Raw genomic sequence first — 22,471 nt, forward strand, 5'->3', positions numbered from 1 at the left:
AGCTACCAGATAGTATAGAAACTGCTGGTTTTTTTCCTAGGCCGGGACGTTCTCGGCTGAAGTTTTACACCCCCCTTAGGTGTAATTGGGGGAGGAGGGAATCAATCGTGTCGAAGTACCACACCATCGGGAGATGCCCGTCACATGCTTTCATTGCAAATGTGGAGGTACATGTACTTTCTTGTGTTAATTTTCGGGCTTGAATCTTAGAAGCAGTTGTGGTGTTTTTCATCCGAAAGCAACAAGACTCTCTTCGCAGGGCGGGACCCTAGACCATCTCTATTTCTCCTTTGTCTCCGGCGTCGCGTTTTTCCTCGGTGTGTTCCGACGCTCTTTTTTCACTGTCCCTACTACTTTGCCCGTCGTTTTTTTTCATTTGTCACCGCGTGAGACAGAAGGCATTCTGGTTCACTGAGAGAAGTTCCTGTGATGGCACAGAGCAGTGATGCTCCCCCTGTGGCGGCCTCTGCTTCCTCTTCGTCAGGAGCTCTGCCAGTTAAGGCAGAACCCAAGGAAGACCCTCCCGCGGTGGACTCTGCGGGAACGGAAATAAAAGAAAATGTGAAGGAAAATGGGACCGTGAAGGTTCCGGCGCAGCAGACAGCGACTAGCGCAAATGGCGCGGTGGCACCGTCGTCATCTCAGCCACCGGTCAAAGAGAAAACGGAAATTACTGGACAACCTCCAACCTCGAGCGTGCGAACTGTCTCAATTGACGGACACGACGCAAACGCTAAGCTACAGAGGTTGTTCGATTACTGGGACAGCAAATACTCAGTTGACGGCGATCCATGGCAAGGCGTAGATGCCCTTGTGGTTCTTATAGGGAAGGCTTCAGAAGAAGAAGGACGGAGCGAACAGATGCAGTACGTTGACACTTGTTTCTCGACGTACGCAGGTCGTTCTTGGCGCATATTATGTGATGTCAAGTTTCGTGTGTCGCCAGTTGTCCCAGTATGTTTTTCTGTCGACCCTCCGAGCGGTAGCCGGGAGTGGTGACGCTCCGCTCTTTTCGCTCCAAGATTACTATCGGTGATGGTTCCACTATCCGCTATACTGTTCTTCTCCTATTTGGCAGTAGGGATATCTAGTTGTGCCAACTCTCATTTCTTCTTGCCTGCCATCAGTGCGGCACCCTGAACGTTGCAAGTTCACCGTACAATGGAATCTCTCTACTCATTGCCTCCTCAAACAGATGGGGAGCTCTTCATCTGCAGACAACACTCCCGAACAGGGACAGTAGGGCCAACTGAGCAACATCGGCTGCGACTCGGTATGAGAGAACAGAGTTTGGCCTCGACAGCACCGGTGTTGCATGCAGTGTTTCTTGTGTGTGTGCTCGCTGCCATCCACGCTGACAGCACATTCCCGTGTAGTATGCGCGTGAGCGTATACTCCTGGGGAAGATCGCATTACAGTTCCGGAGAGGAGGGAAACGCTGGCTACATACAGTGCAGTATAGCATTTCTGTTTGAAGTGCGGCAGAAGCTCTCCTGCGGTGTCGATGATCTTCATACTTTACTACCTTGTGTCCTTGTTTAAGCGCGGCAAAAAGGGTAGATCAAGGTTCCACGCCTTCGTCTTATGTTGCGTGGGCTACACGTGCCAGCCTTGTCCGTTGCTGCTTTCCTTCTTTTTCGTGTGTGATTCACCGTTTTCTCCTTCCGTAATACTCAGTTTAGGGATGGACGCAGGGGTAGTATACTGAAGAGGCTGCGCGCAGACTGGGGGTCACACGCTGTTCAGTCGTATATACACCCGAACTTTGAGGTATGAATGGCCATTCGTGGAAGTTGTCTGACGGCGGTTATGAGATCTGCCACATAGACCCGACGTCTCTCTTTTGTCTTCGCAGGCTGTGGCTAACAGGCTTCCAGTTTCCTGAGACCCTGTTCATCTTTACACGGACAGGAGAGTGGTATGTTATTTCGAGTGCCAAAAAGCTTGAGCATTTAAAGCAGCTTCAACACTGCAGAAAGGATATCACTCTTCTTCCAAGAAATAACGCAGACGGCAATGCAGAGTCCCTCAAAATCATTCGAGCTGCGGTTGAAAAGGCAGCCTCAGCTGGTGGGAAAAAGGCTGAAGAGGTAAAAAATACGGCGGCTACCTGCTGGACCGGAGGAAGAGCCTGATCTTTCTATTGTTTCTCAGTGCTTTATTCCTGTTCTTCGTAGATTCTTTTTACGAGGGTGTGTGTGTTGACAGGAGTCGATTTTCGTAGCACAGGAAAACGGTTGTAGACAACTTCCTGTAGGTCAGAATAGTCGGCCCTATGTAAAAGATATTCTAAGCACACAAGAGCTCTTGGTCCCGTTCTGTGCCCTCCTACGTTCTCCGATGATCCCTTTGTTAACTATCACAGGGGTAGTGGATTGAGGGAGGTGCTCAGTCTTGCGTCAAGTCGCCCTGCCAAAGACACAGCACGAAGTGATGCAGCGACTCCCCGAGATATCACACTCATCTACCCTACCTCTCTCGAACCATAGTAGGCACGAGCTTTGACCGTTAGACAGTGAGGGGATGACTATGAAGTGTTGCCTGCAGAACAGATATTTGGCGAAAGAAAATACCTGGCAATGTTGCTCGGCTTCTTCCCTTACTCGTAGGATTCAGATAGTGGATCCAATCCTTTCACGATCCCGGTGTTTGCGGTGGGTTCTGTCTTCCTTTTAGGCAGTGCTGGGGATATTACAGCCGGCCGTACCTTTTGATCAGCAAGGGGCTTTCGCTCAACAGATACACCACGATTGGCTCGTGCCTGTTGAGGCTGCAGGGCGCACCAAAATTCTCGATGAAGGTCTTGTCGTTGTCATGGCTGTCCATACACCTGCAGAGCTGGTAAGCGTGGACTTCTGACATGGGCTGAACATCAAACCTCTTTGTGTACTGAAATTTTCGCACCTAAGGCCAGCGTGCTACAGAATACACATTTTGTATTGCCTCTTGTGTAGTGATTAAGCTGTTTCCCCGTAAGGTGCGTAATCTCAAGGGATCCCGTAGTGCCGTGCGACACGCTAGTGTAGAGTCCTTCCAGTGTATGGGTGTCTGGCGAATGGTTTCTTTGTTTTTTTGGGCGTCGTGTCGTGAGCGCTTCTTTCTATCAGACCCGAGGAGAATGCAGGTTCACCGAATTTTGTGCGTATTCTGTGTCATCTGTTCTTCTGTTCCCCAGGACAGTTTGAAGGGTGCTTCTGCTGTCGGCGTGGCGATGATGAAAACACAACTTGTGAACCGCATCGAGACCGTGCTAGATAATGAACAGCAGGAATCTCATCTCGTCATCGCTGCCTTGGCCAACAAACTCCTCAAAGACGGCAAACAGCTCGAAAAATTGAAGGAGAAACATGGGGTACTCGTCTCTCCTCGCCTCTTCACGAACACGGGGTTACGGATACATACATTCATAACCTGGAGTCACTCCACCTGTGCATGTACACGCTTGACCTTGTACCGTACCTTAGCATGGTTGGAGTGTTTTGCTGAGGTGCACGGATAAGAGCCCACACAGAATGTAGAGATTCCTCGAGATACCTGTAGATGGAGAAAAGCTGTTCAGATTTGAAGAAGAGGAGACGAAAGCGTTTGCTGTTATCTGCTTACTCTTGTCTGCCTGAGAGAATCTCCTTGTTCGCGGAGAATCTTTCCGTTGTAGGGGTTCGTGTGGAACAGCTACGTCGTCCATACCACACCGTAGTTCATCGGGGAGGGGGGAGACAAAATGATATGGCGTGGGGCTAGAACGCAGAGTACCGGTTTTCTTTCTTCGAGGAAGGACGGACGGTTCTTTCTGGCTTCTATTTTCTTTTGAGCTTTCTATCAGTCACACGCCTGACACATATTGAAGACGTCTTCTCTATCTTGGGTGTTCTTTGCTTTTTGTTTCAGGTCGATCCTAATGAGATAGATCTCCTGTACAGCAATGTGCAGAGTGGAGAGACTTTTGATTTGCGAGCGTCTGCGCAGCCGACAAACGAGAATCTTTCACAGTCCGAGGGCACCATTGTTATGTCGCTTGGTGTCAAGTATAAGGAACTGTGTGCCGCTCTTGCGCGGACCCTTCTTCTCAACGGTACTAAGGTAAGCAACGCGGCGGACCCTTGTGCATACGGTCGACATACAATCGTGGCTAGGGATGTATTTGCTTGGGCAAGCATCTGTTTCTACACAGATATCTGTAGTAACTTCAGAGCGCCGTCTGGGTGAGTTCGGAGTTGGGTGTGCTCCCCAGTGGCTGTGTGACTAGACCTGTGTCTTTTGTGGGGCATAAGAGCAGTAAAGAGACAGATATCAACTTTTCTTTCATTAGAGACAATTGCTTTCTAACATCTTACTTGGTCACTGGAATGAAGAAAGCGAGCAGACTTCTTTTCATATAGAAAGCACGTGTTGGCCTTGTAGGTTTCCACCTCCGACAATGGGAAGAGCTTTCTCCTCTAGCGGAGACGGAGCCCCTCTGTCGCTGTTTCCATCCGTTGGGTCTTCGAAGATGCCAGTAGAATCATAGGTTGCAGGACAGCCCGTTTTCTTTCCCCGGAGACGTCATCCCGAAGACGTTTTTTTCTCGTTCGGAGGACGTATGCGGGGATGTTGTGATGCGTCACGCGTGTCATTGTTAAGCTGGTTTGAGTGTTTTTGCCATTACACGCGATTTTTGTCCAGGAACAAAAAGAAATGTACACTTTCACATTCGGCCTTCTCCAGCACGTTCTTACATTGCTGAAGCCTGGAGTCTCGTTCAGCTCAGTTTATGCGGATGCAAGGGCTTACATCGAAGAGAAGAAGCCGGAGTTACTTGATCACTTCGTCAAGGTTGTGGGCCATTGTGTGGGCCTCGACTACCGTAATAACGCTCTTGTTCTCAACCAAAAGAACTCGAAGTGAGTCAAGAGAGACAGCGCGTCTCTTTCTCTGTCCCTTCCGTCGTTCACTGGGACATATCATCCCAGTGATCTGTCGTTCGACACGTCTCGAGAGTGTTCCTCCATTACTGCTTTTGGAAATTGCCTCCCGCTGATAATCTGTTTTCCCCTTCAGTTCGTGGTCTATAACGTACACCTGGGATCACGGGGTGTCTTCTTCCGGGGGAGAGGAGATTTCCTTCAGTTCGCGTTCGGAAGTATTTGGACCCGGTATTTCCCCCCCCTTCCCCCCTTGTCATGTCCGATTTTTCTGCAGAGCGGTCGTAGAGCGGGGAATGACATTCTATGTCTCAGTTGGCTTTTCTCATCTGAAAACTTCGAAAGGAAAGAGTTACGCCGTCTGGTTGGCAGATACAGTACATCTCCCGAAAGAGGAAAATTCCGCTCTGGTTGGTAGGTCGGCTTCCTTGTTTTCTTGATGCTGTCGTTGCCCTGTGCTCTGCATGTTCGTTTTCTTCCGTTGAAGACTCGTACGGTCAAAAAAGGACAGCGGGGGGGGTTCGGGGTCGGTGTCATGAGGCTAGCGGCCTCTATCCTACCTGATACCAGACGCCAGTTGTTGTAGACTGATAGCTTGCTGCTCTATTCAGACTCTGATACCGGTATATGGTATGCATGCTCCGTTGCGTGCACCTGGGCTGTTTCGAGCCTGACATTGTCTGCTCTCGTGCAGGTGTATTGCAGCACCGGCTGTACGTCCCGTAGAGTTTTGTGGAGCTTTTTGTTACGTGCATTTGTGCAATAACAATGCGAGGCAATACTCACGCCGACGTGAGAGTGAGATTCACGTGCCACACCTGTTTCTTTTTTTTGTAGGTACCACCTTATATGAAGAGAGTACAGCCGTGATGCACGAAACACGTCCCCCACCCGTATCCGCATAGTAAACTTGCCTCCATATAGTCATCCTGCCTTCATGAGCTACATATGCCCGTCAACTGTTAGTATGAGCACAAACCACATAGTGTATACCCCCGTGATACACGAGTACATGATTTTTGCTTATGAAGGTGCTAATCTTCCTCGCACCGAACCCTGGATTCTTGTGGAAGCGCGAGTGCACTGGTCTCTTCGCTTGGCAACGGAACCATCCTCTCTCGACGCAACTCTATTAAGTGTTGTCCGGTGACCTGCTCCATGTTTCTTTCACAACCCCTTACACTGGCATGGTGGAATAATCCGTACTGGTTCACGGCCAAGCGAGAATGGTTTTGTTCGATGCATGCAGTTTTGACTGATGGGATGTCCAAGGTTCTCCGGCATGTTTCATACGAGCTTGAAGATGAGGAAGAGGAAGCACCGAAAGCTCCAGCAGACGGAGAAAAGAAGAAAGCGTCGTCTTCATCTAAGGAGAGTAATAAGCGGACCGAAGAAGACGACGGAAGCCAGAAGAAGAAGAAAAGCGGAGCTGCTCAGGCATCGGCTAGTTCTGCTGCCAAGTCTAAGGACGGAAGTGCGAAGCCCAGCGGTCGAGAGAAGGAGAAGGAGAAAGAAAAGGAAAAGGAGAAGAAGTCTGCGCCTGGCGGGGGAGTCGCCATCAGCGCAGCCGTTCTCAACAACGCGGAATCTGTGATTCTTCGTGACAGGTGTGGACGCGGGACAGGGATAAAGAATAGCGGGGCGGGGCCCAGAGAGACGAGGGGGGAGAGCCTAGAAGGTTGTAGTTGTTCGTTGGAGAAGAAAAGCGATCCTCGATATGCTTGGACTTTGTTCTCCTGACACCTTTTCAGTAGAGTATTTCTCTTGATTGGTCTGCACAAGACACAAGTATCCTGTCCATACTGTCTTTTCTCGCATTCCTTCTTTGGTCATTTTCTTGCCCAGGTTTCTGTTCACGGGTTAACAAGGGAGGTATGGTTTCGTACGTTCTTTTTTCCGTTCTTCTCACGGAAGTGTTTGGAGACGTAAGCTTCTAGGAGACCCGTATTCGAGGGGGGTGCGTCGAGTCTGCCAGGCCCTATTTGTGACTTCTCATGAAAAGCATAGAGCTCTTGAGCTCCGTTTCACAAAAGGCAGATAAATGGTAGGTATTTTTCTTAATAAGTCTTTAGTTTTGTTGCTTCTTCGTTCTGTCGGCTCGCAGACTGCGACGAAGAACTGGAGCTCAAGCAGCCGTGGCTCAGCAGGAAGCGGAAGAACGGGATGAACGCCAACGTCAACTCCGCAAAAAGAAACTTGAGCAGTTAAGGTTACGTTTCGACAATGAGAAGGACGGTGGAGGACTAGAAAGGAAGAAGAAGGAAGGACGGAAAATGGAAGATATTCGTTGTTTCCGCGGACCTGAGGAATTCCCAAAGGATCTCAAGCCCAATAAGGTAAACAGAAAACATCAGATCCCGAAGTGTGAGTATGACCATGTGTCGAAACAACATGTGAGTGTATGTACACTGAGGTCCCGCTTCACAAACAACGACCACCGCTTAGCCGTGATACTGTACGGGTGTGACTTCAAACTCAGGTCTCGGACTCGGTGCGTAGAGGACCGCGATCGCCCGGTGTCCTCCTGTTCCTTCAGGCGCAAGAAAGGGGATATATACAATTTCGACTTAGAGGCTATCTAGCGTCGTTCCTCCTCCAGTGTTCTGTCTCAATTTTACGACAGTCCGTGTGGGCGCAGCTATGCGGTGGTATTTTGTCTTTCCTTGCTTTTCAGCTGTACGTTGATTTCAAATCGGAATCGCTTCTTGTTCCGATTCACGGCTCGCATCTACCCTTCCACCTGTCTACAGTGAAAAACGTCACGTGTAGCGAGGCCCAAGAAGGCGATAACTCAGGAAGTTCTTCTTCCTCGTCTGCGAGCGGAAAAGGTCGCGCTCAGTTTTTCGTTCTCAGAGTCAACTTTCAAGTTCCTGGAAGTCAGACTCTTACCTTGAAGGGAGAGGAAAATCCTTTACCTGACCTCTCCGGAAAACCGGAGACTGTCTTTGTTAAAGAGCTCATGTTCAGAAGCGAAGACGGGCGTCATCTGCAAAGTGAGTCAGCCCACGTGTTCAACGAACACTCGTACCTCCGATACGTGCCGTCTATTTCCGTCTCTTTCATACTTTTACCATCTGACTATGTATACGCTTGTAGGACTGCTGGAATCTTCCTTTCGGGTTATTAGTGTTCTCGTGTACATAGACACATGCTCGTCCATCGGCTCTCAGTATGTGCATGCAAGTGTATATCTTCATATCGGGGCTGTAAAGTGGCTGACTGTCCGCACTGCTGGAAGCTCCGTCGAAGCCTCTGACTTCTTTCTCCATGCTCGTTCAGGTGTACACCCGAGGAATGTCTCGGAGTTGAAGACGTCGTGTTCGTTCTCTATATGTATGTGTTCAGCTATCTTTCGTACGATAAAGGAACAGCTGAAGCGTGTGAAGCAGAAGGCCTTGGAAGATGATGTCGCAGGGGAAATGACAGAACAAGACAAACTTATCTTGAACCGCTCGGGCCGTCGTGTGCTTTTGAAAGATCTTATGATTCGTCCGAATATTGCGCCGGGGACACGCAAACTCATTGGAACTCTGGAAGCCCATACCAATGGCCTGCGGTAATCAACGCACCTTTATAGGAATATCTGCGAAATGCGCGTCTGTCAGTTCCTCCTTTGGATCTTCGGCCTGTACGTATGCATGTGTATATGTATGTATCACTTGTGCAAGCGCAATTCTTCATGCATGCCCGCTCGTGCTTAGTTTAGCGTGATCAGCCGAGCCATGTTGTGTGCTCGCGGTAATCTCCGTGTCTTGGCGAATGTAAGTCATCTGAAGCTCTCAACAATGAGTAGGACTGCAGATAACCCTGTAGCAACTGTACGTGTATGCGTGCGGGTCTGTACGGCGCTTTTGCAGAGTACTGCCAAGATGTCTTTTTAGACGTGTGCAGTCCTTTTAGGTTCTTCCACGCGATCTCTCGACCCCGGTGTAGCAGGCGGCGTGTTCGTTGAAGAAAGTAGATCGACTTTCGTGGCAATGTTCATTCCTTGTCAAGCCCAGACGACTGCGGGGTCTTTCTTCTCTTTCTGTTCTCTGTCCTTTCGTCGTGACCTTGTGTGTACGTCGGTGCGAACCGATCTTTCTAGGGCTGTGTGTTTTCACGCGCGCAGCTCCACATTTCCTACGTGTTCGAACAATTCGGCGTGTGTGTACCGTGGGCGTGACTGCCTTGTCCTGGACGTGGAATTGTTACTCAGCCGGCTCGTAGTGATATCAGTCTAACACTTCGCTGTAGATGCATGTGTGTATGTCACCATGTTTATGTGTCTATGTACAAAGGGGGCAGGACCCACGCGGGAAAAGGCCTTCACGTACACTTTCCGTGCAAAAGTTCTTCAGGTGTCGATGGTGGTCCGAACTACAGAGTAGATGAGAATTCGTCTGAGTTGCCATGGTGCTTTGTTTTTCAGGTTTACAGTCAATACTCGAGGCCAGATTGATCAGGTCGATATAACCTATAGCAACATCAAGCATGCCATGTTCCAGCCTTGTGAACGGGAGCTCATTGTGCTTATTCATTTCCATCTTAAAGTGAGTCAGTCTGCTCCCCTCTTTCGCTCGTCGTCCGTTCTGCCTTTGCCTTCACTGACTTCAATCGTGCAAGGTGCTTGTCACAGGTGTAGGTGTTCCGTTCATGCACATATCAATGGCGGTGCCAGGTGCTGTCAGCCTACTTGACTGCCGCGTATGTAGTCGTCTGTCGTTGCTACAAGTTCGCTAGACAGATTTGTGCCCAGGGACAGCAGGTTGAAGTTACATCGATATAGGGATGTACTTCTACAGCCCGGAGGTATGCTGTCTATGGAACATGTAACGAGCAAGTTTCGCGACTGTATTGGAAAGGGGACGGAGGAGACGGTGTGTCTGTATTTTTTATCTCGCGACACAGTTGCCCGAGCAGAAGTTTCAAGTCAGTGCCCTGTTGCCTCGTGTGTGCGTAGCTCTCAGGCTGAGTATACACGTATACACATATACCTATATCTTTCGTATGTGTACGCGACTTCGTTGTCACGCATACCTTGACCTTTGTGGTTCGTGTCCCGCAGTCTGCAATCATGGTGGGGAAGAAACGTACCCAGGATGTTCAGTTTTACACTGAAGCCGGGACACAAACGGACGATCTCGACAATCGACGAAAGTAAGAGTTTCTCGTGCTTAAGGGAGCCGAAAAACCTTTCATGAAAACGTGCCTAAAAAGTTCTATACGGCAGTGTCGCAGCCGCGAGACCAACAGATTCGGTGCATGGGTGTTTTTTTTGTCTTCACATGTTCTCGCTCTCGTCAGTGAAGTTGTTCCATTGTTAAGCATCTCTACGTGACGAGTCTGGTCGAATACACGTATGTGACGTGCTCTATATGCACCACTCTAGAAGGCACAGGTATACTTTGTAGTCGCTGAGACTGCTGTGCTGAGCACGAATGGTGGAGTGTGGAGTTTTCAGCAAAAGATGGGCCGAAAGTGAGAGATTGTCAGTCCGAAGGAACGAACCAACTTTGCAGCCAGCTAGCTCCAGTGTTACTTCAGAGGTGTAATAGCGTATGTTCTCCAGTGTCGGCGTGTGCTGCGCCGTTCCTGAGAGTATGAGCGCACCGCCATGTGTGTTCGCCGTCACACATGGCGGTGTGCTCATACTCTCAGCATATACGATCTCTCAGGAGAGATGCAACCACCAGGTGGCTCTAGCGAAATCGTTTCACTATGGACGCTGCCATCATCAGTGATTCTAGCTTCTCAGTCTGTGGGGGGGAGGCACACTGACTGTATCGCGGGCTTTGCGTGGCCGGTTGTTGAGAGTCCAAGTTTTATAACACTGTTCTCAGTCTGTCAAGCTTCCCGTCGAGGTTCTTCAGCGCATGGCTGAGGGGAACGCACAAAGGAACGTTTTCTCGTGACTCCTGATCTGAAGAACCTTGAGTGAATACTTGGCATTCCTGCCGCCCGATTCACCTAGCTGTGTAGTGACATATTTCATTCGGAAGATCGCTCACTCAAGTGCATGCAACAAAAGAAGTTCGTGCTGGACTCAAGAGAGGTTACGTCGTTGGATGTGTCGCATTTCTGTCTCCCGTTCTCTTCGTGTTGTTCTTTTTCGTAGCCGTTCCTACCACGACCCTGACGAGACTCAAGATGAGATGAGGGAGCGCGAGCTGAAGAAGAGACTCAATAACGAGTTCAAACGCTTTGTTCAGCAAGTAGAGGACGTCGCTAAGGTGGAATTTGACTTGCCTTACCGGTAAGCTCACCAGTAAAGTGGACGTGTCTTAAGAATGCACGGAAAGAAACTTCTTGTAGGTGTGTGTACGGACTTCTGGACGCCATGTACAGAGGCCGGACCTTTAACGGAGTAACTCACCAGACTTCTAAACGAGCAACTCCCCACCATCTTGTACTGAATGCGTGCACCAGTACGCCGTGCTTTTCTTGTCTGAAAACAGAGTAATGCGCTGTAGGCCTCTCTGATTCTTTCACCTGCATGGTGTTCATCTTCAAAGCGTTTGGTGCCGAAAAGTGTATTTTTTTCTCTACATATGTGTATTGACCCTTGGTGATGTACATCACAACAGACTGGCTAGACTGTGGAGACCGTCTTGAAAGATCTCTCCTCACCGGGTACACCGGACATCGGTGTCGTACCGATGAGCTCTCTTTTCTTCTTTTCTTTTCAGCAGACCCTTCGCTGCTAGACTCTCCCCTGTCGAAGGGATGGCTGCTGTACAACAAGAGCCTTTCTGTACATGCATACATGATAGATAGGCAGTTTGACTTCATTCGTATCACAGTGATTATGCAATCGACACTCTCATGTGCTGAAATCTGTGCAGGTGCCCCCGTTAAGTGTCGCTAGGTGGGTGTCTCCAACGGCTGAATGGACAGTTTGCGTGTGGTTGTGCACAGAGAACTGAGATTCACTGGAGTTCCTATGAAGAGCAACGTTGAAATTCTCCCTACCGCGAATTGCCTGGTTCACTTAATCGAGTGGCCTCCATTTGTTCTCCCTCTGGAAGACATTGAACTTGTGAGCTTCGAGCGTGTAGCTCACGGGTTACGGAATTTCGATGTCATTTTCGTCTTTCAGGTAAGGAAGGTAGGAGTATGAGAGGTATATGTGATACGCATAGATCTGAAGAAGGTATGCCGGACTTTGTGGAGCGAAGGGAATTCTCCCGCAGTGCCGAAAATGTACTCCACCGGTACCCCTTCTAGTCGCAGATCAGGTAGCCTATGTATCTGTGTGGATAGATGTACACGTACCTGCAATCACTCCCATATACTTTTCTACAAAGAGGCAAAAGAGAACTATTCAGAGAGACTGCATGCACATGTGGACATTATATTTGCCGATACGCAGGCGTGAGTGAAGTCCGCTGCTCCGTGCATTATACTTGGTCATCTGGTAAAACCAATCGGGAATGTCTGACTACTGATGCGTCATAAAGATCTTTCAAAGTCATGCGAGGATTAGCTCAGAGAGTTCAGCGGCATTGGACGCAAGCCGTGTCTGAATGACTTGGGTACCAGTGTGTTGCTTTGTTTTCGCAGGATTATACGAAACCCGTGAGGAGAATTGACCTTGTCCCGATTGAGTTCCTGGATAATCTCAAGGTACGTCTCCGGCCAACTTTAGCGAGGCAATAGAGTACATTGGTGGGTTTATGTATGCGTAGATCTTTTCATATAGACGTAAATTCACCGGGGGATCAACTGTGCAAAGAAACGTCTTTTTTCCTTGCCTACATGATGTGTGCCACCCCCTGTATTTATTCTTGTTTTTGCTTGCGCCTTGATGTGTCGGTCGAGTTAAGCAGAGCAACTTGACGACGCAGCGGGAGAGCGCTGTGCGTGCGCGGCAGAACCTTTTCCTCTGCATGGCCTCGTCCCTTCCATCGCGGTCACTGATCCTCATGAGAATCCAGGAGTGTACCCACTTACCTACATCGCGGTGTATTCCAATAGTGTCGGACTTGTCCCGATCGGGGCATTCTATCTGGAGGGGCATCGCTGTTCAAATGAAATCTGTACGGGGATCTTGTTCCGGGGTAGTCTCTCAACTTTCTCCTCCAGTGTAGCTGTCTCAGCGTCTCAACGAGAACAGCGCGTGCGTGCATCGCCAGCGGAGGTATTTCCAGTACAAGAAATGCCGTCAGAATCGCAGTGGTTGTATACTCGAGGAGACCGCGTGCCCGTGGTTGTCCTGACTAGACAACATCTATATCTCTGCACATGTCTTTCTGAACTGCACTGTGTTTTCATGTACGTGGATCCGATAGCATGCAGTCAGCACGGGTCCCAGCAATAACCTGTGTATCGCTCGTGACTGTACAGAGATGGCTGAACGAGCTGGAGATCGTGTGGTATGAGGGCAAGCAGAATTTGAACTGGAATGCCATCTTGAAGCAAATACGAGATGATCCGCAAGGCTTCGTTGATGAGGGGGGCTTTGATATGTTCCTGGGTGACGATGGCGTTAGCGGTGAAGAAGGGGACAGTGATGAGGATGATGATGATGAGGAATATGCCGAATCTGGCAGCGAAGTGAGTCCCATAAACGAAGGGAGACAAGTCCAGCATAGGAGATGCCAGTGTCACGTAGCACCTTCTGTCTGTTAGATACAGAGGAATTGCGTGAAGGCGTCGTGTCTTTGTTAAGCATGGGAAAGGAGAAGCTGTCCATATCCAACTTTTTTTTCATGCGCAGCGAGAGGGAGCCCTCAACGTCGTCTCGAGGCAGAGGTTTTATGTGCTTACTTATCCGGGGGCGGGCTGGCGAGTTGAATGAAATCACACTATAGGAGGTGTTACGCTGTGCTTTACTTCCGCTGATAGGTTTGTGGAATAAAAATTTCCCAGTTCATGTATTAGATGTGGGTCTGTTGTAGGCAGGAAAGTAGGCGACTTCTAGGGAGAGAAGCTCTGCGCAACCCTCAGGCGTAACTGTAAAACTTCCCTCCTGATGCGCCCGTCACGCATTTTTGCATGCACACTCACTTTGTGTACGCGCGGAGGAAAGAACATGATGCCACATCCCTCTTGTTGGCGTCGGCTTCACCTTCGGGTTGTTGAAAGAGACCGCCTTCTTTGTGGTCGATGGGGGAAGGGCTGTTCCCTTCTGGTCTCTAAATAAGCTTGGATAGAACGTAGAGTAACTATCGAAGATCTGCTTCACTTTGACAAACACTTGAGAAGACGATCTTTCAAGTCATGGCAATCAGTCTGTGCCCGGAGATGACTGGACTGAATAGTTCCGCCGAAGAGCCGGTTGAGGCAGTCCACGTGTGACTAGACGAGTGCTGCGATCGCACCATTTCTCCTCGCGGGTGCCGTGAAAAGAAAGATTCTAAGTTTCGAAGAACCTCTACTAGGCATACATGAGGTCATTTGTATCTCTTCATTCTGCCACGAGACGTCGTCGGTGTTTTGTACACATTTTGTCTTTTGTCGTATACAGTAGCACATGTTAGGCAGCCGTCCGTTTCTCTGGCAACTTCTCTGTTCCCGGACTTCTTTTCTTCTGCTTTCAGAAGAGTCTTCTTTCTTTTCTGTGATGGTATGTATTCTTCTAGAGCGAATACAATGAGGGGAGTGGAGACGAAGAAGAGGAAGAAGAAGGAGAAGGATCTTCAGATGAGGATTCGAGCGATAGTGACGATGATGATGAGTCACTTGCAGATGAAAGTGATGAAGACGAAGAATACAACGATGTCTCCTCAGACGAAGAGGAAGGCCTCAGCTGGGATGAGCTTGAAGAGCGTGCTAAGAAGGGTCAGTCCTTCGAGTTCCTTGTTAACCGCTACAACACAGCGTCGGTTGTTGAGCGTCCTTATTGTTTTGTCTCTCCGTAGACTAACACTGCGCGTAGGCATTCGTTCTTAGAACTCTGCGAGCGCGTATCTCCGCGGGCAGCGCTTCCATTGAGCGGCCGCATGTGATTTGAGAGCATTCGCAGCCCCATGTAGAGAAGACTCGCTAGTACATCCGGGAGCTCCTCCTGGCAGGGAGCGAGCAAAGCACCCGAGTGAGTAGTCCGCGTACGTATTTCTTTCACATTTCAGCAGTTTTGTTGTTTGAAGTCGTATTGATGCTTGGTGTCTTTTTTTTTTCAGAAGATCGCAAGAGGCGTACAGAAGATGATTCTGATGAGCACGAAGAAAGAAGGAAGAAGAAGAGGAAGTGAAGGCCCGGCGGCCGGTGACTGGCTCCCGTTGTTATTCATGCAGTTCGAATTGTTGCGACAATCTGAAGTCGGAGTCGACTTCTCCATGTGATCGGTTTTCCTTTACGTGTCTTGAAGTATGCAAGCACTACTGCCGCACTGCGTACTCCAGTCTGGACAGTGTTTTGGGGATAGAGTCTTGTCGGTCTTGATTTGGTATTGCGTAGGGGTGGGTCTCGTTAATGAATTCTTTTTTCTTCACACCATGTGTCATCTCCCGGCAAATTTGCGCAAGGCAGATCGCACGCCGTGTGCATGCATTTGCATGCACAGATCGGTGATTCCCGGCCTTCGGGCGTAGGCAGGCCTTTCCAAGCTGGAGTGAGCCTTTTTTCTTCTCTCCGACTGGAGTGTTCTCTAGGCGTTTGTTTTCTTGCGTGTTTATTGTTCTATCAGTCCCGTGTGCGTAGGGAGAGAAGAGGGGAACTCTCTGGTGTGTGCCGTGCCATGCGGAAACTGCATGGATTTCAGGCATGATGCTGCTGCACGTGTCGATTCCGTACGTCCTCTACATTGATGGTTAGCTGTGTAGAGATTCACATGTGCAGAGGAGTCCCTTCGAAAAGTAGTATATGCATCACCGAATCTTTGTACACTGGGGTATTCAGCTGCAGTCGCCCAAGCTGGCAGTGCTCGTGAAGTTCGGCTGAAGCCGCCGACTGTCGGAAGAGGGACCGCGTTGAAGGACGGGCCTTCCTGTCTTGTTTCTTGGCTTGCAAGCATGGGGGTGAGTGGGAGTGCCAAGGAAGGCTCTTCCAGTTGCTGGTAGTGTGTTTTCACAGCGTATGAGCAGTCGCCCTGAAGTGAAGGCATTTCAAACTCAACTATGTCATTTAATATTGGCTTGGGGAAACACAGGAGCACGCACGAAGACACCTGTTTCGCTACTTGGAGGTATCAATGAGTTGGCCTCTAAATGTCCCACTTCGACCTGACCACTCTTGTGTACCGTAACTGGATGTCTCGCACATCCGATGGCCCTCTTCCGGCCAAAAACTTCGGCAAAGAGTATTGGGGACATTGCTCTATACAGATAGAGTCAGGAAGCAAGTGATAGACCGACAGTGCGGACGCACAAACGCCAACCAACGCTGGACGAAGATACACTCAATAATAACAGAATGCCACGATTAGCATATATGCGTAGCTTCATTCGTCTAAAGACCTTTTCCACCTCTGGTAGTCTCGATACTTGAGAAAGTTTACCACAAAATCGCACATCCCCTCAACTGTGATCATCCCGTCGGGCGTTCTCATGTAACTCGGAACAGACGCACAAAGCACCTGAGCATCCTCTTACGCTACGGAACCACACATTCCGCTCCCCGCTACCTGGTTGCTCATTCCCCCTCCTCCAGAGAGTACTTGAAGGGTTTCTGTGCCGAGCACACAGACCGCCGCGCGAGCACCCAGGTGCGGCGTACATCTTGTCCTGTCCTAGTTCAGACGCTTCGGACCGCACTCGACCCGGTTCCTTGCCTGGAGCATCGCCGAAGCAAACCCCCAATCGATTTTAATTCTTCACACATTCTTTCTTTTTTCCCTTCCTTCTTTAGACAGGAGACTCCGCCATGGGAATACGAAGTGTAGAATTACGGAACCTTTGACACACATCGCACGGTAGTCTCCTCGCATCTAAGAAAAGGTCACCTCAGGCTCCGGAAGTCCCCTTTACCCAAATCATTTACCAATCAATATACGCAAGCCTTTCATCAAAATTTTGCATTGTGTTAGAAGCCGGACGGCGCTTACCAACAACAAATACACTTAGTGATAACCAGAACTGAAGAAGAAACTCCAATGGACTGAGAACTGCTGTGGCACTCCAAGAAGGCTCTACAAAGCGGTGAAGACTCAACCCCAGATATTGTATCGGCCTGTTATTGCTCTGGCAGTCTGAGTGTTGCTTGTGTTCAGTGAACGAACAGCAAGGGCCTCAAGCAGCTGTCGGCACTCATTCCTGCGAACAGAACCAGACAGAAAAGGAAACTCGATCTACGTACACAGAAGACTACCTCTCTCGGATGCACGCTACACAGCTGCACCCGTCCAAGGAGATCCCCCAGCAGGGGAACACGAACGGAAAACGAAACAATAGTCCAGCTAGGGTATGCTAACGTTAGAATTCTCGCACGCCATTTCACGAATCTAGTCATCGATCTACCTACTCAGAAAAATGCTTCATCCGTTGGGTACGAAGACTGAAGCATGCATATATAGATACCCGAGAAGGATACGTCACCACGTTTCCCAGTTCACACGTGAATAGATTTGCCTAAGTCCGCTGCCAGGGTAATCACAGGTGTGATAAGTCTGCCTGCCTGGATATTATCTCCGCTTTAAGGATAGACCGATATCATCACCAGTTCTTTCCTATTTACACAAACACACAGATCTATTCTGTAACTATCTATCTATACATATCTACCCTGAAGAGACGAATGCTATTGCTCAAACTAGAAAGAGGGACCTTCCAGGAACGCTGAGGGCATGAAGTTGCATGAGGCGCGCCTCGTCCTGCTATACTATACAAAGAGCTGACTGTAGCTCACTCACCTGGCGCGTTGAACAACGATGGGAGTTGGCGCGATAATCTCCACATGTAGGTACTTGGCTCCAGGAGCAAGTTTGATTCTATGTTTCTCCTTAGGATCAACATGCTGCCCTTTGACGTACAAAACTGCACCTGTCTCCTCCATCAGTCGATTCAGTACATCCTGCAGGATCCGGCAAACAGACAGATGATACATGACAGTATGTGGCAGCACATAAATATTGGCTAGAAAAAAATGCCCCGCACAGATGTCGGACGACTCTTGTAAATTACGACTATCCAGAACAGGCACGGCACTAATGGCAACGATAGGAACTTGCATTCCTCTGCAAGTGTATTGTGTCTTATAGCCGCTGCAATCTATCTTACCCTTTGAGTGAACTTGTATCTCGCGATCTGGGGGTAGTCGTTGATTTCCAACTCATCCACGAAATTGCCTGTATTCGGACACCGATAGCCACGCTCACTAAGGCCTCGTATCTTCCCTAGAGTCGCGTTGGAAGGAGACAGTACCGCCAGCGCTTCAGCTACACTCTGAGCTGTTTGGCTCTGAGAAAAAGGACGTGAAAGGACAGGACACAGCCAGCACGTCAAATGAACAAGATGACAATCGCTCCGACCAATCCCTGAAACCGCTATAAAGAAATTCACGCTGGAGATGTTTCAGAGAACAGAGTGCATGAGGTTGCCTCTCTGGTCCTGCACAGGCCATGACGTTGTAGAAGGGTCTAAGCAGCCCACAAATGCAAAAGGTTTCAGCCCACAGGTTCAAATAACACAGCACGTAAGAGCGGAAAGGGTACAAACAGAGGAGGCGCGCGGACGTGCACCGCAGTACAACAACGTTCAGTTGTAGAAGACGAAGGGACAAGCGGAATGTCTCCTTAGAATAAAGTGAAACACTCCATATATTCTCCACTTCTACTGCTTGGAAGGCGCACACGAGGAATCCATAGCGCAGGAGTACTTACACCACAACCCTACACTGCTCTATTTTCGCATGCACGTGCTCGTTTTCTCCGGGTTTCGCTGTTCCTCCCCTTTCCAAGAAATGAACACAAACTGAGACAACTCGAGCGTAGAAACCCAAACGTAGTTCATGTGGACCTGAAAACAAAAGACCCTCTCTCCTCGGCACAACTGCCACGAGGCTGACATGAGTGTCCAGTACAGATTCACGAAAGACGGGCACGAAACAGAAACCAAACTGCCATCTATGGGATGCAGAAAACCTATCGAGAAAACCTAAGGTCCCTCAGTGACGGTGACGGCTCTTGTTAAATCCTCTTACCGCCATATTTTTGAGTTTCTCCAGATTCGCATGAAGTGCCATAGATGCCTGAAGACTTTGAGAACCGCTCTTGAGAAGTTCTAATGCATGCGTCGCTGCCTCAGCAACTTCACCCCCGCTTCCTCCACCAGCAGCGGCTGCTGCTGCGGTTGCAGCAGCCGCAGCGACCGCGAGTTGCTGTTGTTGTTGTCCTGGGGTGAGTCCGAGAAGGGACGTCGAAGCAGCAGCAGCCGCAGCTGACGTCGCCGCCGACTGACTGGCAGTGAGGTAGTTCGTGAACGAGTGCTTAACTGCTGCGAAGTGCCTTGCGCGCTCAATTGGATCTCCAATGTGCTGCACGGCATTCTGAGCCATGCGCTCCGCCTGTTGAACAGCAGGTGACATGGACAATAGGAAGGATATGGCCACACGCTAGGTGATCAAAACAGCTCGCAATCTGCATCACAGCGATGGAAAAGTGTGGAAAGACACCCTTGCATTGAGTACAGGTAAGAGACTACGCACCCGAAGGAAGAAATTGCACATAAAAGCACAAACAACTGTACACATCCCTGCTACGTGTGATTCTGAAGCGTGCAAAAAACGAAAAGCCCCCCCCCGCTTACTGTCGGAGCCACACAAGTAGTAAAGACGCAGAACGCATAGAGAGCAGTGGCCGCCTACATTTCAACGCCGCAAAAAAGAAATGTGTAGCACGTATGGCGACGCATCATAGAAAAGCCACACCGCACCAACGGCTCACGGAAAACCGGACGGATTGAGGTCAGACAGGGACGGAGGAGGAGACTCAGCTCGCACTTGCTGTTTCGTCTGCGCTTCTTTTCGAGAAAGAGAGCAATGTATTTCGGCTCAGACAGGGTTCACCGCCACCTCCAGAAAAAAGCCATTCCGTCAAGAGCTCACCTGCTGTTGGATCGAGAGACCAGTCTTTTCCGCGCCTGCTCCAGAAGGAGGCGGGGCTCCTGGCGGAGGAGGAGGGACGGCCATACGAAGCTTCTCCTCGTCTTGTCTCCTGTGAATAGGAAGCATCGTCGGAGACAAACCCATCAATTAACAGACCCTCTCCGACAGTGCATCGATCGTGCCTTTGAAGGGCAGCATCACAATAAAGCTACACTATCTCAAGGGATGCCATCGATCACTTGATCCGAAAGAATCCGTTCGTCCAATCGGTTCCTTCCGTCACCCAACCCCGGGTAGACCGCGCATCCGTGTACGTGCATATGACACACGACTGGCTCAGTACGGGAGCATACCCAGCCCCACAAATGCACGCGAATCAGTCGCCTTTTCCTTTTAGTGTCTATAAATTCCCACCGCACTCACCTGAGAAGCTCAGCAACAACTCTCGCACGTTCCGCGCCTTCTGAAGTGCCGACCCCACTCTTCGCTCCACCCGCCTGCGCGACAGACTTTTGGGCGAGTAATGCAGCCTTCGCTGCCGCGGCAGCAACAGCGGACTGAACTGAGGTTGGATCATTGAGATCTGTAGGCCTGGATGCTTGTGCTTTATTTGAAAGCGTACTGAAGAGGTTAGCAGGTAACCCTGTGACAGGATCTAGAGCTGTTGAAGCATCATGAGACAAAGACGATGATGAGGCAGGCCCAAAAACATCATCTGGTGCCATATCAGCATCCATGAAATCTTCCTCTCCTTCGTCTTTCTCAATTCCAAGATCTTTCTTTGCTTGCTGCCGTTCTTGTTGCTGACGGCTCTTCTCTGCCGACGAGAACGTAAAACCTCTTCCTCCAAATCCGCCTCCTCCTTTCTTCTTCTTGCCATGAAGTCCCAGGTTACACTCCTGTTTGTATTGTGCGGACAGGTCGGCGAGTTCTTGTGGAACTGTCTGTCCTGACTGAATCAACGCCTACGTGGAATAAAAAGAGGACGAGCAAACGATAAACCCACAAAGAAAAGAAATCCTCGACTCTGTAGAAGAAAGAGAAATCCTACTATCATGCCACCACCCCCCATCCACGGAGAGCCCCCATACACTTTATTCATACCTCTGATTATATGTATACGTACATACGGGCTTGTCACAGAGATTATGTATGCTGGCCAGGTAACAGTCGAGCGTAGAATACAGCGAACTATGTAACTATCAGTGGCAAACTGCACTTGCTACGTACACCGACAAAGCTACGAACGAGGTTGCACGCTTTTCCCTCAAAACGTGAATGCCGCGCATTAAGGCGTTCACCATTCCGGACTTGCAACGAAACGGCTGATCTTCACTCACCTTCTCTAGGTCGTCTGCCTTGTCAGCGTCGTCCTTGGTGAGGAAAGTATAGGCAACTCCTATACGACCTGCCCTACCAGTCCTTCCAATCCGATGAACGTAGTCCTCAATGTGATTGGGGCACGTCATGTTGATGACTAACACACAGTGTTTGCAGTCGAGTCCTCTTGCCGCAACACTCGTCGCAATCAACAAAGTTTGAATGCCATCCTGGACAAAGAAAAAGGGCGTGACAGATGGGACTGAAGAGACTACACACTACGCCACATGCGTAGCGAATCTGCTTCTTCTTCCCTCATTAGTCACCTCCTAGACAGCTGACAAATCGATGCTATTGCGCACTACAAGCTCGTGTTCCATACTGCACGATTCCTCGAACGCGTAAGGCTATTCAGAGGCCATGTATACAGACGGAGAAAATGTGTGTACTTGTCTATATGTATGTACATGGGGTGTACTCGTATAGCGCAAGAGTGTACAGCACGTTGCGCGCGCCTATCAGAAGATGTGCCTACACGCCCTTGCCATCCAAGCAAACAAACAGAACACCAGAATACCTGCAGTCAAAGGTACACCTCGACGAACACAGGTCATTCGTAGAATATAAACGCCGGTGCCGCCATCCACACAGATATTGCCCGCGCAAAGGCAACAGATCAGATCCGCAGAAGAAGAACGTAGTGCACACGCCCAGCAATATCCAAGAAGATAACTACACAAGCAACGCATCGCCCTCCCGCTGGAAGGTGTAGACGCCCCTAGGTGCTTTCCTCACTTTCCTCTGTCACCGTTTGTTGTTGTGAACTATGTCTTCGCAGCACGTCAAAAAAGAAAAGGATATCTCTTGTGAACCACGGAAGCCACTGATGACACGAGGAAACACACACACACACACACTTACTCACGACCAGAGTCAATTTCTTGCAGTGACGGAGTACTCCCTGCTTACTTGAAATTCTTGAATTGTGAACTCGCGATCTGTCTGGTCCTGACCACCATGGAGCGTCGCAGCTTGATATCCATACTGAAACAAAAGACGTCGAAGAACAGCAGGAACTCGATCGACATGCAGATTCATCTACATACACTAGCATAGGCCCGCTGAGAAAAGACATGGATGTGTCCGATGGGAGTGTAGGCTCAACGCTAATACTGCCGTACGTGTATACATACGTCCACGGAACGCATATCTGCAAGCCTGATATCCCCAGAAGGCTACACCAATTCATGTCATTCATACACACGACTGGTTTTATGAGTCTTGAGAAT

General features: G+C 49.5%; 2 protein-coding genes across 2 annotated transcripts in view; one reads left to right on the top strand and one right to left on the bottom strand.

Annotated features, from left to right (window-relative positions):
* On the top strand, positions 1–15,965 carry CSUI_006331 (transcriptional elongation factor fact140). Its single transcript, XM_068066494.1, has 19 exons — positions 1–866; positions 1,856–2,090; positions 2,677–2,841; positions 3,176–3,352; positions 3,889–4,080; positions 4,663–4,880; positions 5,179–5,315; positions 6,151–6,508; positions 7,006–7,237; positions 7,576–7,894; positions 8,247–8,457; positions 9,313–9,433; positions 9,949–10,040; positions 10,999–11,136; positions 11,799–11,979; positions 12,444–12,506; positions 13,227–13,436; positions 14,465–14,663; positions 15,005–15,965. The coding sequence occupies exons 1-19, from the start codon at positions 430–432 to the stop codon at positions 15,073–15,075; spliced, it is 3,756 nt and encodes a 1,251-aa protein (XP_067921527.1). The 5' UTR covers positions 1–429; the 3' UTR covers positions 15,076–15,965.
* CSUI_006332 (atp-dependent rna) overlaps positions 15,852–22,471 on the bottom strand; it is a 17,027-nt gene continuing 10,407 nt past the window's right edge. The window contains exons 9-16 of the mRNA XM_068066495.1: positions 22,152–22,226; positions 21,203–21,412; positions 20,286–20,827; positions 19,863–19,971; positions 18,960–19,322; positions 18,038–18,217; positions 17,671–17,831; positions 15,852–17,074 (exon numbers count right to left, since the gene is read on the bottom strand). Of these exons, the coding sequence (XP_067921528.1) occupies positions 16,969–17,074; positions 17,671–17,831; positions 18,038–18,217; positions 18,960–19,322; positions 19,863–19,971; positions 20,286–20,827; positions 21,203–21,412; positions 22,152–22,226 (1,746 nt within the window). The 3' untranslated portion in view covers positions 15,852–16,968. The remainder of the gene's footprint in view (positions 17,075–17,670; positions 17,832–18,037; positions 18,218–18,959; positions 19,323–19,862; positions 19,972–20,285; positions 20,828–21,202; positions 21,413–22,151; positions 22,227–22,471) is intronic.

Source organism: Cystoisospora suis, assembly GCF_002600585.1.
Source record: "Cystoisospora suis strain Wien I chromosome Unknown contig_3187, whole genome shotgun sequence".
Taxonomy (NCBI): domain Eukaryota; phylum Apicomplexa; class Conoidasida; order Eucoccidiorida; family Sarcocystidae; genus Cystoisospora; species Cystoisospora suis.

Excerpts from the sequence above, each read along its gene's own strand:
- CSUI_006331 (XM_068066494.1), top strand. The coding sequence starts at position 430 with ATGGCACAGAGCAGTGATGCTCCCCCTGTGGCGGCCTCTGCTTCCTCT. Across the intron at positions 2,842-3,175 it reads TCCATACACCTGCAGAGCTG|GACAGTTTGAAGGGTGCTTC; the intron begins GTAAGCGTGGAC and ends TCTGTTCCCCAG. Across the intron at positions 5,316-6,150 it reads GGAAAATTCCGCTCTGGTTG|TTTTGACTGATGGGATGTCC; the intron begins GTAGGTCGGCTT and ends CGATGCATGCAG.